Source organism: Triturus cristatus, chromosome 1_2 (assembly GCF_964204655.1).
Source record: "Triturus cristatus chromosome 1_2, aTriCri1.1, whole genome shotgun sequence".
Taxonomy (NCBI): domain Eukaryota; kingdom Metazoa; phylum Chordata; class Amphibia; order Caudata; family Salamandridae; genus Triturus; species Triturus cristatus.
The window spans coordinates 1,100,740,927-1,100,761,673 of NC_140580.1; the positions used below are offsets into that span (position 1 = coordinate 1,100,740,927).

The following is a 20,747-nucleotide window of genomic DNA, read 5'->3' on the forward strand; positions in this document are numbered from 1 at the left end:
TGACCTGCTCGTGTCAGCAGACATCATATTTCTGTGCCTTTATATAGAGTAAATACTTTATTTTAATTCAGCCTGTTTTCCGTGAAGGAAACAGGGTTGAACATGAAAAGATTTATTTTATAATTTGATAGAGAGTTGGCAGTCATCCCCTGGAGAACTGGCAAGTAAAAAAATGAAGCTTTTTTATATATTTATACAGGGCAAGGGTCCAAGCTGGATCCTTCCGTTTTGCGAACGGATCACCGCATTTTCAATGTTTTCCGAATGGATTACAGTTGCAAAACATTAATGCAACTCATACTAGTTTGGTATTTCGATGGGATTCCCACAACACACCCTTCCAAATACCGAGTCGGTATGAGCATGCATTCTCATTTTAGGAGTCAAAAAACGTTACCAACTTGTAAACTGGGATTGGTACATTAGAATAAGCATTTTTGTGGCCACAAAATCAGAACATGTGTGTTTGTCATTGTAAAAATACTTTGTACATCTATCTGCCTTCAGGAAAAAGTTGACATTTAGGAGGCTAATTTACAAACGTGTTTATGAGTCTGAAGAGTAGTACTACAGGAGTACTCTTTTATGTACTCTTATATGCCTTTGTGAGCTAATTTCTAATTGTATTTGAATATAAATATATTGTAGAGGGTTTTGGTACAAATTCACAAAGGCATGTAAGAGTACGTAAAACAGTTCTCCAATGTATTTGTATGTACTCCAACATGTATGTGCTCCACATGACTTTGTGAATAGTGCCCTACATATGCAGTCTTGACTAAATAATATTTACCTGAATTGTGTGCCACTTGTACTTTTTATGCATGAAATGAATTTATTATGTGAAATGAATTCTTATAGAAATAGAAAATAATATTGCTTCAGCCTATTTGACAGAAAAACCTCCCACTGAAATATCTTAATTTCTGGAAGTTGAGAAATATTCCTTAAGGAACAAGGCTAGTGGCTACTGGAAGAATGAAAACACTGGCACCCCAATTGTTGTGGTAAGTACTTAGGTACATCCCAGATTGGATACTGGGGTACCCTTATAAGTCTCTAGTATATGGTACAAAGATACCCAGGGCATAGGTACCCCAGAGGTCTCCCATGGGTTGAAGCATGTATTATGCCACCCATGAGAGACCATTCAAAATGGAACTACAGGCCTACCATTGCAGCCTGTGTAAGGTGGTGCTAGCACAACTTACTACAGATGTAGGTTTCCTATATCTAGGGACACTGCACTTAAAACCTATAAGTCACCTCTATAGCAGGCCTTTGCAATCCTGAAGGCAGGGTACTTGGTTCTAAGTTAGAGGGTGCCCCTGCATGAGCAGGACACCCCCACAGCCTACGGAGCCCATTCTCCCGTGTTGTCAGTGAAGCAGCCATATACTATATAGAGGAGCACCGCATGATTACGCAATGACCATCTAAAAAACGGCTGCAATAAATTCTATCATATTTGGTATCTAACATGTTGGAATCATACGAGGTATGATTCCAAGCACTGGAAGAGCCCTCCGTTAGGCTATCAGTGTTCCCGGTGCCAACTTTCTAGACCAGGACAGCACAAAATGGTTGCTTCCGACCAGAGACACATTTCTGCCCTGCTGCTGCTGAGCCAAGCTCGAGCAGGGGAAGGTGGAACAATAGGCATCCTGTCACCGGGAAGTGTAACCACCTCCCAGACAGAGTTTAGTGTTTTGGGACCGGTGGGTGCGTTTGCCAGCGCCACTAAGTCTGCATGAAGGGCAAATTTTGTGTCCCCATGCATAGTCCAGTTCAAATCAGTCCTGGGAGCTGTTGGCTCCCGCTCTGGCTCGAGATTGGACAAAAGACATGGGAGTAGCCTCCCCCCTGTCCAGTGCACTTCTTTTTATGAGGATGTACACATGTGATTAGTTAAAATGGCAATGACTGAAGTGAGCTGACCCACATTGCTGTGCTCCATGCTGAGGTGAGCAGAAGCAAAATGTAAATGACAGCTGAACAGACCAGTGAATGAAAAGAGCTGGGCCAAAGCTCCTCTATGTATGTATGTATACATGTATGTGTTTTATTTATGATTGTTTTTAATTATGTGAGGCTGACAAAACACCTCATGCTGTCTCTGAGACCAACCATGAGACGATATTCATGTTAACTTTTCAGTGAATGTTATGCATTGCAAAAAATAGTGGAAACCAATTTCTGAGACAAGTGTTCGTCGGAGCAAAACATGTATCCCTAGTTTTTGAAATGCCACCCCCATCTTTATAATGACAAAAACAAATCTTTGTGCACATCAAGTTTTTTCAAGCACATAGAACTTTTAAGAGCATCTGTTACTCTGATATTACGATTGTTAACTATTGATCAGTTTTACCTGTTGTATTATAGTTTGTATGTATAATGAATGTTTGTTAACATTGCTGCTGTGTAACACTCTCATGCCTCTGGCTGCATCCAACCACTAACAAATATTTTTTTTCTGGACAGATGACACAACAGGAATACATTCCATCTACACAGTATACCAAGGTCACGAGATTATGTTTCACGTTTCAACCATGTTACCATATTCAAAAGAAAATAAACAACAGGTATGTTTAACAATATTAACCATGAAAGACATTCAGTTTCCTGTAATATTTACAACTGTTATATTTTAAAGGTCCATATTAAAAATGCAGCATATTTACATAGAAAGATCACATCATATAGGCTTCTACCTGTTAGTTCTGAACAACTGACATTATGATTCTGAAGTGCTGAAAACTAAGAGGGTCATGTAGAGTTTGGAAGAAAGGGAGCACCTTAATATGTCAGTAGTGTTTCTGCCTCACCAGATTGGCAGTTTTCCTGCTCTATTTAATCAAAGAAGCGCTGGGTTAATGCTGGTTCAGGCACAGTTTTGCTGGTGGTGTAAACCGTGGCAGCTTCTCTGCCACTGGGTTGACAGTTCAAGGTATTGCTCGCTACACTCTTTTCAGGGTGATGCCCACTCTTTTTCCCTACCCGAAACCAACATGCGAGACATTGCAGATCCAGTTAAGGAAAACGCAGACTTGCTCCATTGATCAGGGAGAGCATCAGAGCAATTGTTTTTTGTTTTGTTATCAGAAAACAAACTCCTGATTTGAGACCAAAGCCTTCTGCCAAGTGCATCCATCACAGTCCCCACTTGACCAAGGATCAGGGCCTTCAGTGTAGCTGCCACAGCGCAGCTCTACAGAAGGCACAGCGATCCTCACATGTGTGGCAGGGATCTCCTTATCTGCTAGGCAATCATCCTCCAGAGTGGAGGCCATGTTGTCTGCTGACCTACCAGGAAGGTGAGCCACCCACCAAACTCTAACTAAATCCATAATCTATTTATTGAGTGCGGTCCAGAATGAAACTCTTTGACTATCCCAATTTCAATTGAAGCTTCCAAATTGAAGGTGGTCAATCATTTACTTGCATTTGTAGCCACTCCTAAGTATAACAATTACCCAAGGCAAATGACAAAAGTGTTAAAGCATGTTTAACATATTTTAGACATGCCTCAGGAAAACAGTCATACAACATTGTGGTCTTTTCCTCTAAAAATCACTTCAAAGTCATGCTCTGTTTCACACTGCCCTAGGACAATATGTATCTTTGTTTCAAATGGTATTATGGAGGTATGGTACTGGAATATCACTGACTATCGGTTGACAGTAATATTGTGTTCCAACTATGGTTACCAAAAATATTGTTACACTGGAGTTAGAAATAGAAAATCGGGATGATATATTGTTACAAGAAATTTAGAGCACAATATTTATATCAGACAGCCTTTGATATTCTGATGTACTTTGTGAACAGTAATGCAAATAAAGTCCAGTAGCTCGTTCCTCATTTCACATTTATTTTTTGACTGTCTACTGTCAACCTCATAACACTTTCATATAAAATTGAAATCACTTTTCAAAAGATTTCCATCTGAATGATAAGCCTGACAAAGTTTTTTATGCATTTGTCATAGTAAATATCTATTTAGCTTGAACCGAACACAAACCATGTTTAATTAATAAATGGAATATTAAAGCAAAAAAAAGAAAAATTAAGATACCCACAATTTTAGTATTACGTTCTAAGTTCAGTTTCAATAAAGTGTTATCAAAAACTATCAGCCTAGACTAAATTACGATATGTGTGTTTTTTTTAGATGTTAGTGGCTTTCAGAGTCCTTGGAGCTGCCAGTTACTAAAATGTAAAATATTTACTTTTTAAACTTCTGTGTGTTTTCTGCACATGCTTAATGTAGACCTTATAAATCAACTCGTTAAACACATGCGCTTTGATTGATGACAGATTTCATAATGCAAATCCACTGTAATCAAGCAGGATACGAAAAGGACGTATTGGTTTTGTGATGATCACCCACAATGATCTAACATTGTTTAGTAGACAAATAGTTGTAGATACATGGAAATTCAAGCTGTTCGTGGTTCTTCTTCAGGCGTATAAAATGCCTGGAGATGTCAAGGCATTAGCAGGTGAATAGCTTTTAAAAGTTGGTAGTCTCCTCCTGAAGGATATATCCTGTCTATGATGTACTTGGGAGTAATGCTTTAGTCCTGACTGGGGAAGAGACAGAGGTGTAGTGGGTGTGAAGGGCAAACAGTTGTCCAACACTGCTGAATGAGTTAGTTATATCCTGTGAGAAATTCAGTATTTATTTCGATTGAAATTTCACAAAAGTCCATATTATTTAATAACATTTTTTGATGTTGTTTGCTGGTTTCTTGCTTGACTTTTTCAGGCTAGGGCAACCTCGCATAAAAATGTCTTGCAAAAAACTAGTGGAAAATATTTCACAGTGAGACACTGTCTGTGCAAACTAATTCTCTGCTGTTATCTTGCAACACTTTTGGTGCTGCACACTCACTTTAAAAAGTTAGCTAAAAGTTTTCCATATTCAAGTTTGAGAAATTTTGCTAAATTTGTGAATTTTGGATTTTCATAAATTTTACATGCTCCAGTAAACTTTGTCCAGCCCACGCTAATTCCTTTTCATACTGGCCTTCACATATTAACGATATCAGAAAAACAAAACTGTCAACAGCTAGATGATGGTATACAGTACTTTTTGTGCCAAGTTAATCCTTTTCAACAACAATACAGATGTTTTGAGAACAAATAATGCTGCTTGTTTACCATGAGTACATTCATTTGTTTACCTTAAGTAATTCAATATCCACCCTTTCTCATTGGATAACCTGCTGTAAAATACTTACATTGGAGCTGGAACTGTGAGCCATTATCTTGCTCCTGTAGAAGTATGCAGTGCTTAATTTGAACCACTGGCTGCAAGTGGTGCCAATCTGCACTCATTTGGGTATTTTGATCCAGAACATGAGAGAAAAATACAATATGGGGAAAAAGGAGGAAGAGAAAAATTGAAAAACAGCGACAAACTTGGGGAAGAAAGTATCCTGCAAGAGGGAGAGAAAAAGGCAGGGGATGTCTGGAGGTGGATTACATTGTAATGAAGTGCAATCAAGATTATGCAACCTTAGCACTCAGACCTTCAATAGCTTCTGCTGCAGGCTTATGAGCAAATGTTTGGACCCCAATATAGCCTTATAGCCCGCCGTAGCGGGCTATACCGGCTATTAAAGGCCCGCTGCAGCGTTAAAGGCCCGAGCCGAAGGCGAGGGATTTTAACAAAGCAGAGGGACTTTAAAAGCCGGTAGAGCCCTGCTACTAAGGGTTATAAGGCTATTAGAACATTCTGCCACTAGAGGGCAGAATGTACTTACAAATAAAACAAAGTCTTCAGGGAGCGCAAGGGGATTGAAATCCCCTCAGGCTCCCTGAAGCCTTTGTTCACAGTCAGAGATGTGAACAAAGACACATTGGAATGTTGGAGCTCCGGGCTTATACCAGCCATTATAAGCCTGGAGCACTCCATTGTTTTCAATGGAGCTACCGACATTCCAATGTTCTAATATAGCCTTATAGCCCGCCGTAGCGGGCTATACCGGCTATTAAAGGCCCGCTGCAGCGTTAAAGGCCCGAGCCGAATACGAGGGACTTTAACTAAGCAGAGGGACTTTATAAGCCGATATAGCCCTGCTACGAAGGGCTATAAGGGTATTAGAACATTCTGCCACTAGAGGGCAGAATTTTCTAACAAAACAAAGCCTTCAGGGAGCGCGAGGGGATTGAAATCCCCTCAGGTTCCCTGAAGCCTTTGTTCACAGCCACAGCTGTGAACAAAGACACATTGGAATGTTGGAGCTCCGGGCTTATACCAGCCATTATAAGTCCGGAGCACTCCATTGTTTTCAATGGAGCTACCAACATTCCAATGTTCTAATATAGCCTTATAGCCCGCCGTAGCGGGCTATACCGGCTATTAAAGGCCCATTGCAGCGTTAAAGGCCCGAGCCGAAGGCGAGGGACTTTAACAAAAGCAGCGGGACTTTAATAGCAGTATAGCCCTGCTACGAAGGGCTATAAGGCTATTAGAACATTCTGCCACTAGAGGGCAGAATGGTCTAATGAATTAAACAAAGACTTCTCGAAGCTCGAGGGGATTTAAATCCCCTCGAGCTTCGAGTGGCTTTTGTAAAACATTGGAATGTTGCTCTGCGGGCCTTTACCGGCCCGTAGAAGCATGGAGCACTCCATTGTCTACAATGGAGTGCTCCACATTCCAATGTTCGAATACTTCTTATTTTACAAATCAAGCACTGGCCGTATGACACACACCAAGCACGTAAAAGCATTTCTGATCAATGATTCCATGTACACTCCTTGCAGATCAGTGCAAATAGGGATGAATAGCAAAATGAAACAACTCGTTTGTAAAGGTGCCTGACACTCATCACAGAATGATCCCATACCTGGTGAATATGAATACCAAACAAGTATAGGAAGCTTAAAAAGATTTACTGTCAAATGTTATGACGATATATAATCTAATGGCTTTTATGAGCAATTTAGAAGGGTCAAACAGAAAATGAAATCAGGAAATGATGTGTTATGTCTGGTCCAGCATCCCTTGTTAGCAGGGGTGAAATTTGATTTGATATCCAATTTAGCAGTATCAGAATTCCAAGTAAATAAGTATAATCATTTCAAGTATAATTCAATTAGCACTAGCTCGAAGCTCATAGCTACAGCAATGTCTGATTATGAAAACAATATTCTTTCAAATCCATTGCACAGGAATAGTATGACCATGACTAAAGCAGAACATATTATCCCATTATTGTGTCAGTATTGTTAGGAATTAACGTTAACCTTTGAAATATTTATTCACTATAATATAAATGTCCCCCATGGAGGACATGCTGTTCTCATTAGATATCATTTATTAACAAACACAAATGCAAGTCATAACAATCAGTTACAAACCAGAGCAATATCTAACCTTCAAAATAACACCTAACATTGAGGGCCTTGTTTCAATTTCCTATCAAGTTAACTATTTCTCAAACTACATTGTCTGCAAAATATTGATGTTTGGAACACTAATATCTTTCCAGACCTGATTTTCAAGCAATGAACAGTAACTTCTGTTCCCTCCTCATCAATTCTGGCTATTCTTTTGCCATGTCCACCATTCGAGCAAAGCATTTCTGCTACAATGACAAATTAACAATCTCTTCGACAGTGCATTTCCCCAGCAAAATTATTTAATACATATTTGGTTACTATAATTAGATGTGCTGGTGCCCACAGTGAGCTCATAGGAGAGAAGAGCAAGCGAAGTAGTGTAAAGCAGAATGGTGGGGAGTATAGAATGGAGGTCATTCAATGGAAAGGGTCAAAGCTTTGCCTGAGACTTAAGGAACTTGGAATGGTGGAAAGAAGGATCATTTTGGCATGTTGGCAAGGTAAATTACACAGACATGGAGCAATGGGTGTTTCTAAGGAGATAGATCAGAGGCAGGAATGTAGAGCAAATACAAAGAGGTTTCAATAACAAATTGTCAACGTGACATTGGATGTTATAAACAATGGACCCGATTCCCAGAAGGTATTTTGGAGTACAAGAAGCAGTACTTAAGGAGTAGAACTTCATGTACTACAAAATGCAAGTCACAAACCTACTTCTGGATAGCTTTCCCTCTAACTTTCCTATTTTTTCGGTACAGAGCTATCTGTCCTGGTGGAGGAGATCTCGGCCAATGTAAGAATAGGATTTAGTAGTAAATGTGGACAAACAATGGGGAGTGGTACGAAAATGGGGAATAATTGCTGCAAAATATGTAAGGTTAAGGGCATTTTTAGGAGAGGTTTAAAGAGGGAGTGCTAATACAAAACACACACCATCTATCCACAAAAAACACCGCTAGTTATATTACAGTCCTAATAGTAGCAAAACAGGCTTATGTGTACCCCAGCATTGGAGTAAGTCAAGCCCACACATGGCCAACGTACTGCAACTCACCCCCAGAGAAAACAATGAAACCAGGCTCTAATACCAACATCCCATAGGAAATAATATAAAATAAATTAAATTAATAATATTAACATTACATTTTATTACATTTCAATTTTGTACTCCTATATTTTAAGTAAATAATGTACATGTTTAGCCTACTTTAAAAGCTCTATAACGTATTATAATTACCTCAAAAAAATTGCTATGCTTGTTACACATTAAATAAAATAAAAAATGTCTGAGTGTGGGTGATTTCAATTTTAAGAGATTGTTAAAAAATAATATTAAAAAAATTATATATTTCAATTAATCTGCAATTCAATACAAATTTAATTTTAGCAGACAGTGGGTTGTATATTGTTTTGAGTAGTCCCAGATTAGTATTATTTGTTTAAACGATTTTGCTTTTTTTAACCATTGAGGACCTAATGTAAAAAATGTCACTTAATAAAAAGTGGGCGCAAACTGCGAATGTGTTACCATACCACCTTGGGAGTTGGTAACATTTTAAAGATCTGAGGCTAGATTACTGCCACAAAACATTGATACATCACATAATGAAATGATGTTGGTAGGGGCACTCTGAACATGCCCCGTCTAGATATTGATATGTTATTGGTATCTAAACCTATTTTGCAAAAACTTGTTAGTGAATCACCAATGGGTTTAGTGTTCAACAATTAGCCATTTTGCAGTCACAAACCATGGTATTTTGCAAATGGTAGGTTTTGTAAAAGCAAAATTGCTTTATACGTCAGGCCAATATTTTCTTAAATTTCTCTATATTTTCCTTTATGGTGATACCGGTGGAAAGTTACTAATAGTAACTTTACTCTCATAAATTCAAAATTGTCTCTAGTCTACATCCTCAGAAGAAGATATTGAAACTTCTTAAATCTACACCTAGGTGTTGCTCTCCAGTCAGAAATGTTGAATAGTAAAAGACTGGAGAGCTATATCTAGTTGTAGTGGTAGAGCTACATATTTGTGGATTGGCCCCAATGTTCTTTAAAATAAAATATGTTTGTTTACTGTTTCAACTGTGCATCACATTTCAAAAGTAACATGGCAGAACACCATAGTAAGATGATTTTTTCTTCCTAGTTCTGGCATTATGAATCATTAATTATGATGTTCGTTAATTTAAGGCTACTGTGATATAAGTTAACAGAAGGGCAGAGGACCCCCAAAGAATGTGGGACTATCTTTCCATTCTTTGATAGCCAAGTTTATTATATGTTTAAATACACTCAATTAAATTTAAAAATAGATATGTTTCACATTTTAATTGTTAGAAGAAACCAGTACACACTCTCCAGGAGTGCAAGAATTTCCAGTCTCATACTTCTCTTTCTGGACATATTTGGCTTTCTAATTTAACTCCCTTATTTCTAACTACCACCTGTTTTTCCTGAATTCAGTCAACTGCCTCTACATTGCATTTTAGATTAGTCTCTCAAAATTCTATATGCCTGCATTCTTTTTTTAAGTCTGCCATTTATATTTCATATTATGCTATATTATGGTTTGCCATTTTATGGATGGGCTGTCAATCAATGCCATTGCATTCTCTGGATGGTTACATTGTTACATTAGGCTTTGATGATAGGGCTCAAGTACTCCTTTTGTTAAACCAGAGACATTGTATGCTTATTTATGTACTTGCCTTGTTGACACCGCAACATTTTTATTTCTGGATCACAACTTTTTGTTTAGAAAGTACTTGTTGTTTGGAGGCTTTCGCTTGTTTGAAAGATACAATGCAATTCACTATTCACCCTTGCATGTCCATTTGTTTTACTTTGCAGTCAGAATTGCAAAATAATTTGCTGCATTTTCTTGTTCACAACCCCAAAGGTGTGTGCACACATTGGCTTTCTCACAAATGCACCATAAATACTGACCCTTTCTCTTTGAAGCAATATTTTGTTGTGTCTGCTTTTTTAAGTTCACCACTTGCAAAGCACTTCTCACTCGTTTTCATAACACTCTTCTTTAAAGATACAGCATAACTCTGCTATTTAAAAATTGTCTCTACGCACAGCTTCAATGCCAAATATCTTGTTTCATATGGGATTTTCTTCAAAAGACAGCTAGCGGTGACACTCCAACGCACCCCAAATATTACCCACAAAAAAACAGATCTGTTGTCCAACACTTGTTTCACACTGCATCTGAAAACTGGGAAAACTAGACTGGTAAATAGAGGTCCATAGTGATGAACTAAGGAGCAAATCATGGCCTGTTTCTGCTTTGTGAGAACACTTTAAAACAATGCCCTTTAATGATATTCTGTCCACCAAAGATGTGTTCTTTTGCAGAAAATAACATACAAACATAAAAACCTACATATAAGGAAAATGCGGGGGCATTTAACAGTAAAAACTATTTTACAGTAAACCCTGGTTTCTCAAGTGAAGCTTTGGGAAGTACATAAATGTTACGTCTTCACACTATGCTAATGTGGTCCACTTAAAAAAGCTATATATATAGCTGTAATGCGGCGTCGCTGAAAATCTGGATTTCAGAACACTGAAGCTAGAAGTCTCCTACAGCTGTTCAAAATTCTCACTAACAGGCACATGCATCATCATAGGGTTTTGCGATTCCTTAATAGCGATTATTAAGGAATCGCAATTAAGGAATAGCAAAACCCTATGCATGTAGGAATCGCTAAAGAAATAGCGATTCCCACAAATTCCTTAATTGCGACTAGCAAATTGCGAGTCGCAATTAAGGAATGTCTTCCCATTCATTCCTATGAGCCTCCAGGCCCATAGGAATGAATTAGAGATTGCGGGAGCAATTTGCGAGTACCAGTAGGTACTCGCAAATTGCTCCCGCAATTTCGATGGTGCAAGGGTGTCAAAATGACACCCTATTGCACCCATGTATGTTCACTCTGCACAAATGTTGCATACACACATGCTCTAAGGGCATGTGTGTGGGCAACATGAAACTTAGAAAAATGCAAATAAGTGCATTTTTCTAAATTTTCGCAAATTACCATGAGGTCCAGCCTCATGGTAATTTGCTCACGCTAATAGCGAAATCGCTATTTTTTAAACTGTAATGCATTGCATTTAAGGAATCTCAATTAGGGATTCCTTAAATGCAATCGCTATTTAAGGAATCCCAATTTTGAGATTCCTTAAATAGCGATTTTTGTATTTGGGATGATGCATCCCAAATGCAAAAATACCGGGAGCAAAGGGTCAGATTCTGAGAATCTGCCCGTTTGCGACCGGTATTTTGCTTGATGCATGTGCCTTAATGTACTAAACTGTAGTTTCTCAAGAAGAGTTACAGCTCCAAGCTCTTTTAGCCCACGACTTCTTTATGGAGACTACTAAGAGAAAGTTACTTCTGATGGTGGCGTTGATCAAAACAAAAGATGTCATAGGGCTCTGATGGATGTGGCACAGAAGGTGGCAGTTTTAGATGTACTACTCCTTAGATGCTTCATCACAGAGTAGGGGTAGAGGTTGTATACACGAAGATGGTACCAAACACAATGATAAACACAAATTACCATAAAGGAAATGGAGTAAGAGTCCTGCAAATTGTTACAAAAAGAAGTAGAACTAATTAACAATACAAATAAAAGCAAAAGGAAAGTATCAGAGCTAGAAAAATGGTTACATAAAAAAGTGCAATTGTTCAATTCAAAGTTAAAGCAGTGGAACTAATTTCCCTTTAGTTCCCGTTTCCATACGAGATGGTATACACACAGTATTTGAAAGGATTATGGAACCTAGAAAGTTCTGGGTTCAAGGGTGGAAAAGGGAGAACTCAGCATACTCTACATGCTTATTATCCTGTTTGTGAAGAGACTCCTCTCAGTGACTGTGTTTATTTTTGCAGGTAGAAAGGAAGCGCCATATTGGAAATGACATTGTTACCATAGTATTTCAGGAAGGAGAGGACACGTCATCATCTTTTAAACCATCCATGATTCGCTCTCACTTCACACGTATCCTTTTCCATGATTTGCATATGCATGAGAAGCAACTTCGACCTGAATCAGGAAGTGAAGCAACTTTTATTTCAGCTGGTCATTGATCAGAAATCCATCAAATAACCAAGGATTTTAATGGAATGGCATTTAGCTGGGACTACTGGAATGCTGCAGATTAACAGCAAAGCATTTTCTGAATAATTTTAGATTTACCACACTTGCCACATAATGCACCATCTGCTGCATAAAATGCAGAATATAACCATTAGACCTGTCATCCTTACACCTCTTTTTTTGCTGTACTAGTTTTTGTTGACCTTCGGACTCGGTGCATTTTGCCACTGCTAACCAGTGCTAAAGTGTGTTTGCTCTCTCCTCTAAACATGGTGAAATTGGTTTACACCAATTGGCACATTTAATTTACATGTAAGTCCCTAGTAAAGCCTTACTACTTACACCCAGGGCATGTGCATTAAATGCTGCTTGTGGCCTGCAGCACTGATTGGCCCATCCACTTAAGTAGCCCTTTAAACATGTCTCAGGCCTGCCATTGCAGCCTGTGTGGGCAGTTTTAAACCACCATTTTGGCCTGGCAAAATAAACATTTTGCCAGGCCTAAACCTTGCTTTTAATACATATAATTCATCCCTAAGATAGGCCATACACCACCCATAGGTCAGGGCACATTGCATTAAAACAAAAGTTTTGTACTTTTAACTTCTACCTGTCCTGGTAGTGAAAAACTCTAACGTTCATTTTTACTACCGCAAGGTCTACCTCTCCCATAGGATAACATTTGGTTACCATATTATATTTAATAAGTGAGAACTTTAATTGGGAACAGATATGAATATCATGTTTGGTGTCTGAGAAATGATAATATACATCCTCTTTAATGGTAAAGTCAGACTTTAATATACAGTTTTGAAAATGCCACTTTTAGAAAGTTGGACTTTTCTTTGTTTATTGCTCTTGGACAGATGCACAATAGAGGGATTAGGTGTGCCTGAATAGGCCATCAACTGGGAGGATGGGGGCGAGGAGCTAGGCACAGCTGCGCTATCAACTGAATAGGCTGTGCCCTGTCTTCACACAAAGGACTTGCCATCGCTGCATTGTTCATGCAGCCAGCTTAGAGCCAGGGAAAGGGAGGCAGGAACCTTCAAGGACTTTAAATGGAATTCTCTAGAATCATCTCCTATTTCAAAGGTGGCACAAGGTATACATATATGGACCCTCAGATCCAAACCTTCAGGCCTGTGGATACTAAAGAAGAGGGAATGCTGTGCTGCACTGGTGACAGAAGGACTGCCACTCTGCTGCCCTGCTGCTCTGCTGCCTGCAGCCCTGCTTATTGAGAAGGAAGACTGGGCCGGCACCCTTCATCCCAGGCTGAAGTGACTCCAAGGGTCAGATGACTTGACTTCCTGTTTAGTTCAAACAGATCAAAAGTTGATAAATAAATTCCACCAATGGTGCAATGCAGTGGCACACAAGATGAAAAGGTTAACTGGACATATTTCAGTTGCTTTTTACAGTATTAAGGCATTAAACATGATAGATACTAATAAGGTGAAATCTTTATGCAGGAAGTATTAATGTCTGTTCAAATGTTGGTACTCATGTTCCACATAATTGAATCAGACCTGGCCCCGCTTTCAGGGACTGATTTGAATGTGAGTTTTTCATTACAGAGTAGTTTGTATCTCTATTTCCATCCCGATTTATACTCTCATTGTCAATCTGTTTTACAGCAATTTTTTTTCAATACATGCCTTAATGGGGCAGAAATATCTCCAGCAGTGAATTACTACTTGGGTGACATTACTGCTTCCCTAGGGTGGACACCTCTGTGATCTTGCAATTATGTGGTACTCTTACAGTATAGCAATACTCCAGCTGGCAGATATTTGATCTTAATTCTTAGAGCACAGCCTCACTCATTTGGTGTGAGTCCCACATCTTGTTGTACCATCTCATTGACTGAATGCAAGTTCCACATCTTGCCGCACAATCTCTTTTACTGGGTGTAAGTCTCACACCTTGAAGCACAGTTTCCCGCACTGTGTGTGAGATGCACTTCTTGGAGCGCAATATCATTCATTGTAAGCCTCATGTTTAACAAATACTTGTTTTTAATAGTAATATCATGTTTAACTGTACTTATAATGAGACAAGGTAGAATACTCAGGCAGAGGCAAATTCACAATTTTGTTCAAATTTGCCTATAACATGTCATATGTGCATTTGTGTGGGGAAATCCTGTGTGTTCTGCATATTGTTCTGAATTTAGGGTAGAATTTGTAAGTGAGGCTTGGCTAATGTCTTTAGCTACCTTATATAACTTTTGAGCTCTGTTATCCGACTCTTAGGATACTGTGATGCTGCTTATGATCTCTGCTGTTCCTAAGTGCCCCGTCTGGGAGATCAGATGTGCTCATTGTCATCAATGATCCTTTTGCCTGTTGTCGGTATTTTCATTCTCGTGATTCACTTAAAATGAAATCAATACCAGTTTACCTACCTTTACTGTGTCATTCTTTTAAGAATAAGGATGGGGAGGGACACTATATCCAAACCTGTGTGGGTCCCAGCTTTACTATGACCAGAATAAAAGACAATTTGAGGACTCAAAGGGTCCTGGAGTGCCATGATTCCATATTACTACATAAAGTATTACATTTGTATTCAGTTTCATAATTTTGTGCAATGGTCAACAATATTGTGAACATTAAATTAACACTCATTTCCTTTAACCAGCATGGCAGATATTTTTGCCTTAGTGAGATATAACAAGCAGAATGACAGTTACAGGTAAGTTGTAGTACAGAATACATGTGGATACTTTGTTAGGCTAATACTGTAGGCAGCAGCCTGAAATCAGCAATGAGAAATAGTGCTGTTAATTTACTGATATCAGTAGGTCAAACCAGGTCGCTGGCTATTTGTCATCGAGTGACATCACAGGGAGAGACATTTAATGATCTATGAAGTGACTTCACATGGCCTTTAAAACAAATCACAGAAAATGGCATAACTGACATGATATAAAATCTAAATATATTGAGCTTTTACCAGCAGATCAATCAATCAAGCAACAATATTGTAATTTCTTATACTACCGTGCTACTTATCCCTTAAACTCCAGTATTTTCAGAATGTCACAGACGGTTTAGTGCTTGGATTGAATTGACATGCACATGTTTCTGTTCACCTCTGATTCCTGGACTGGCTCCACTTCCTTAGCACTGCATCTTCTAGGCAATCTGCCAGTCCCATAAACCACTTCCAGTTCATGAAAGGCACCGACTTGTCTGCAAAAAATATTTAGTGCTGCAACTATTGTGGTGGTTACTGCCTAGGCCCAAGCTTCTCCCTTCAGTGGGAACTCTGGCACACCACTCCACTTCCCAAATGTCTCAAAGGCCATCTTTGTACCTGTCCCTGTACCCGGAATGCATTGTACTCTATAAATATCTTAATTGTTCATTCAGTGATTATGCATTCATCCAGTTACATGACATGAGCAATAGTATAGGGTCTCCGTCATCAACATCATATATCAAGTATTGTCATCATATGCTATTCTTTCCTGTGATATGCCAAATAGTAACTTGTAGGCCCAGGGAAACCATCCTAAAGCAGGCTGGTGCCATCATACGATAGATAGTTCCATCAAATGAGAGAGATCATAAGTTAAGGTCATTATATTACACTCTGCACTGTCATAATGTGCAAGGTAATGCTATTTTCCAATTATAAACCTATTTCAGATTCTCCAAAATAGCACCTTCAAGAGGTGCCAAAAATGAATAAGTCATTATCCTCATAAGCAATGTTTTTGAGGTCATGTGCAGGGCACGTTATGTCCCTGTACATGCTTCTCTCTAGCCTTGCATCTAAAAAAGTTCCTGTTCTGTGGCCCTTTAAAGGGGGCTCATGATGGCAAGGCCTACACTGTGTCCAATAGAGATGAGCAACAAATAAAAGGAGAGTCACCCATTGCTGCCAAAAGGGATAGGGTGGTTCATACCTAGAACACAAGAAGCTCCATTTTGTGTATCCTCTCTCCGCGGGGGCCCAAATTTACTTCCCAAGAGGAAATGGGAATACACTAAATGATAATTTATACAGTGAAAAGCCACATGCAAATAAAAACAATCGTTGTCTCACTCTGTATACTTTATAAAAATTATTTATTCGTATTTATTTTTTATACAATACAGTCCTTTATATCATACATACATGAAATCACACACATGGATGGTTGAGCAGGAAGAAGAAAAGCATCAAACCAAGATAAGAATCACACTGATGAGCAATAGGGCATGGTGGTGGGAGTTCATGACTGTTGTGAGCAGGGGAATGCCCTCATGGACTCCATCTTTGCATGCTCTATGTGTAAGGTTTTCTTTATTTTCCAAATATATGTTTTATATTGTTAGGATCCTGAGGATCCTCATAAAGAAAAGAAGCTGGCTGAGGGTATAAAATAAGGTGGAAACTTCAGAGAGCAGACAATACTCTTGAACCGCCCCTTGGATCTGTCCATTCTCCATTTCAATTAACCCTTCTGTGACCTACTAGAGACAGAGAAGCACCAAGACAGTAAAGAGCTGTCAGATATGGCAGTTAAAACCAACTTCAGATTGATGCCCTGTCTGCATATTTCAACAACAAAGGTGAAATGAATGACAGTGAAGTTCTAATTTATGATTTCTATTGTCAGACTGAAAATATTTTCAGAAGAAAGTGTTCCACTCTTTGGCCCACCTCTTCCGTCGCCTCCTGTGTTCACTGACCACCAGGAATTCAGAGACTTTGTTTTAGTAAAATGTAAGTATAAGCATAAAGATAAAAACTATATCTGTATTCAATGTTTCTGTTACAAGTATTCCTACATAGGATCTTTTAGCATTTTAATGAGTATTTTCTGCAAGAGGTTGGGTCAGAATTATTGTCTTACAATTTTGAAAATATGAAAGGATATGAAGTTTTAAAGGTATCTCTTACAGGCATTTCAGTAGGCAGGGAAGTGGTTCAAGAGAGATCTAGTTGTTTCTTTTTTGTCAATTTTTCTAGGTATCTCTGTACATAAAATAGTGGCAGTGGAAATCAAGAAAACAGGAGTGTGGGCTACTTTGTTGTGGTCAGAAATAGAATAGGTGCACTAAGGATATCAATATAGATTTATGGTAATGAACCAAAAATTGGCAGATGCCTCATCTGCTCATGTGTCACCAATCCTGCCTCATTTAATCCACTAAGTGCTGAGGCTTTTACCCCTTTGTGTGGAGCCCTTTTTTGATGTTTGGAGTTTGTGGATTTTCCTGGAGGGAACTGAAAGAATAGTCTAAATTAAGCAAAGGTTTGGGGTTTGGGAAAATTGGGAAACGTACTGTGCAAGAAAGTATGTTTTTTTCTCCCTAAAAAAAAGCAACAAAAAACTTTCTGTAACAAAATCACCCTTTTTCAGCTTTATGGTTTTTCAGGAGCATGAAGAGTTGTAAAAAAACATATTTTTTTCAGCATAGTGTTTCTAATTTTCTAACTGTTAACCAATATTTCCAATTTTTGTGGTTTCTACCTACTTGAATTTGTGGGGGAAAGTGGTATGAAACCCGTTGGTGAAATCAGAAACCTGTACATTTCTAAAAAGTAAACAAAATTCAGAAATCAGCAAGTGGTCATTGATATACACCGCTCATGGTTTCCTAAAGAATCTGATCATTGACGCCGTTGTATCATCTGTGTAATTTTGCCGTGGTGGCTGATCTACAAAAGCAATACAGCACTACATTTGTCCTACTCTTCTAGTTACAGGGTAATAGAGCATTAGCTGACTGTTTACAGCCCCGTGATACACAGAGCCATCAACCGAGCTGAAGTTTGTATCTATTGTATTGTTGTGTGGAAAGAAACCAAAAACTCTAATTATAATCAATATATATATTCCACCAAAACAGAGTTCAAGGAAGGACATAGGTGCTGCTCTTATTAGTTTCTTACTTGAGCAAATAATGGTCGAACCTTTTACAGATTATATCAAAACAGGTGATTTTAATATAAACCTACTAATACACTTTCTACGGGACGATTTTATACAGTCCCAAAATCAACAATGGGCAATTCCTGAACAAACATTGGATCCCATAATAAACATCAACGGAATTTAATGGCGAAAAATGTTTTGAGGGATGTGGAAGCACTGGGTCTAAGAATATTAAACGGTAGATTTGCAATGGATATACCACCAGCTTGGACATTTCACTCACATAATCTTAATTCACGAATTGATTATACAATGGTTTCACTAAATATCTTTGATAAAGTTACTTCATACCATCTAAGAAAGGTGCCTGATAGTGATCACAGCCAACAAATAATTAATATAAAATTGTCATGTTCGAATCACCAAACCTATCTGACATCACAAGGCCAGACATGCACCATCAATTATTGAAAACTTGTGTGGAAAACAAATAATACGGATGACATTAAGAAAAAGGCACATGATCTTGTTAAAAAATGCTTTAAAGACAATACCAGGATGTCTGTAATTGAGTAATGGGAAAATGTCACACAGAAGATAGTAAAATCTAATGATTCCACTTCTTGTGTTAAAAAAAAGTGACTCAATCGGAAAAAAGAGAAACGAACATCAATCTCCCGCATACGGTTAGAAACATCAGACGGTCCAGCAACAGACTTAGGAAACAACTAATTAAGTTTCCAAACAATGAAGATATACGGAGTGAAATAAAAAATAGTAATAATAAGTTGAGGAAACTAATTTGGAACGAAAAAACAAAGCTAGGCAGGACTTGTGGACAAAAATCTTTCATGCCAGTAATCAATCAAATTCAAGGGAGTTTTGGAAATTGATTAATGGTCTAGTTAGACCTAACAACTCTGTTGTAGCATCCGTCCTAACCGAAAATGAATGGGTCACGTTTCTTATAAAACTTCTAAACCCAGTTTCTAAAGCAAATAACCAAGGTGGCAAGCTGATAAAGATGGTTAAAACAGATTTAGAATGGGAAATCAAAATCAATGTGACAAAATCACAAGTTACGAAATTAATAAAGAAACAAAAAGACCGAGCACCTGGCCCTAATGGTATTCCGTTTGCTCTCTATAAAGAAGAACCAGATTTTTGGTCTGAATATATAACAGAGGTTTTTAATGAAGTTATACAGACTGGGATGATTCCGGAATCTTGGAGAGGGTCATTAATATTTCCAGTTTTCAAGAAAGGAAATTGGCAATTGCCGGAGAATTATCGATTGATCACCCTTCAAGATACGGATGCAAAACTATTCGCGGGGATTTTATTATCAAACTTATCAGATTGGGTAAATGAAAAGCAGATTCTACCTCCGAATCAAACAGGATTTGTCAAAGGTTTAGGAACTTCCACAAACATCCTAATACTATCAGTATTGCTGGATAAGGCAATTTTAGCAAAGCAGCCGTTGTATTTTTGTTTTGTGGATTTTAAATCGGCCTTCGATTGTGTGAATAGACAACTGCTGTGGAAAAAACTAAAGTACCGAGGAATTCCAGACTCAATATTGAAACTGATCCAATTCTTGTATATTGATACCTGGATCAGGGTGAAGATTAGTGATGGTCGGACGCTAACAACAAAAATACACACGACTAGATGATTAAAACAAAGATGTTTCCTGGCCCCCCTGCTGTTTAATTTATTCTTAGCAGATCTCTCAACCATTTTAAATTAAGTAAATGCACACCCCCCTAGGCTTGCAGACAAGCAAATATCCAACTTATTGTATGCAGACGATGTTATACTTTTAAGTCAAACCAAAGTGGGGTTGCAACGGTTGATTGATCGTATATCAATATATGCAAAAGAAAATGACATGGTAATAAATGAAGTAAAGACCAAAGTAATGGTTGTTACTAAAAACACACAACTTAGATAAAAATACAAATGGTTGTTGGACGAAACTCAATTAGAACAAGTTGTATCCTACAAGTATCTTGGTGTTATATTTGACGATAATGGAAATTTTCTTCCACAAAAAAAGGATATCACCAGAAAAGCAAATACTATGATGGCAGCTTTTCGGATAATTCAGAAAGGTATAAGCGACTTGTCTTATCATCCCCTCCTTATTTTGGCAAAATTATTACCTACTCTGACATACGGAAGTGAGGTATTAAATGGGAAAGACGCAGAGATTATTAATAACGCAGTTGCTAAAACGTATAAAGTTCTGTTTCGCCTACCGAACAATGCCAAGCAAGCACAAGTGAGGCTGGAATTTGGAATAAATATTCAGCTATATGCGAGGAAAGGGCAAGCGCTTAAAGTATGGAATTGAATAAAAAATTATCATGGAAACCAAATGT

General features: G+C 38.2%; 1 protein-coding gene across 4 annotated transcripts in view; it reads left to right on the forward strand.

The window, feature by feature from the left end:
- Positions 1-20,747, forward strand: part of GARNL3 (GTPase activating Rap/RanGAP domain like 3) — a 949,195-nt gene that overhangs the window by 816,038 nt on the left and 112,410 nt on the right. For all 4 annotated transcript variants that reach the window (XM_085613708.1, XM_085613711.1, XM_085613709.1 and 1 more), the window contains 4 exons: positions 2,485-2,588; positions 12,275-12,383; positions 15,137-15,182; positions 17,098-17,204. In XM_085613708.1, the coding sequence (XP_085469834.1) occupies positions 2,485-2,588; positions 12,275-12,383; positions 15,137-15,182; positions 17,098-17,204 (366 nt within the window). The remainder of the gene's footprint in view (positions 1-2,484; positions 2,589-12,274; positions 12,384-15,136; positions 15,183-17,097; positions 17,205-20,747) is intronic.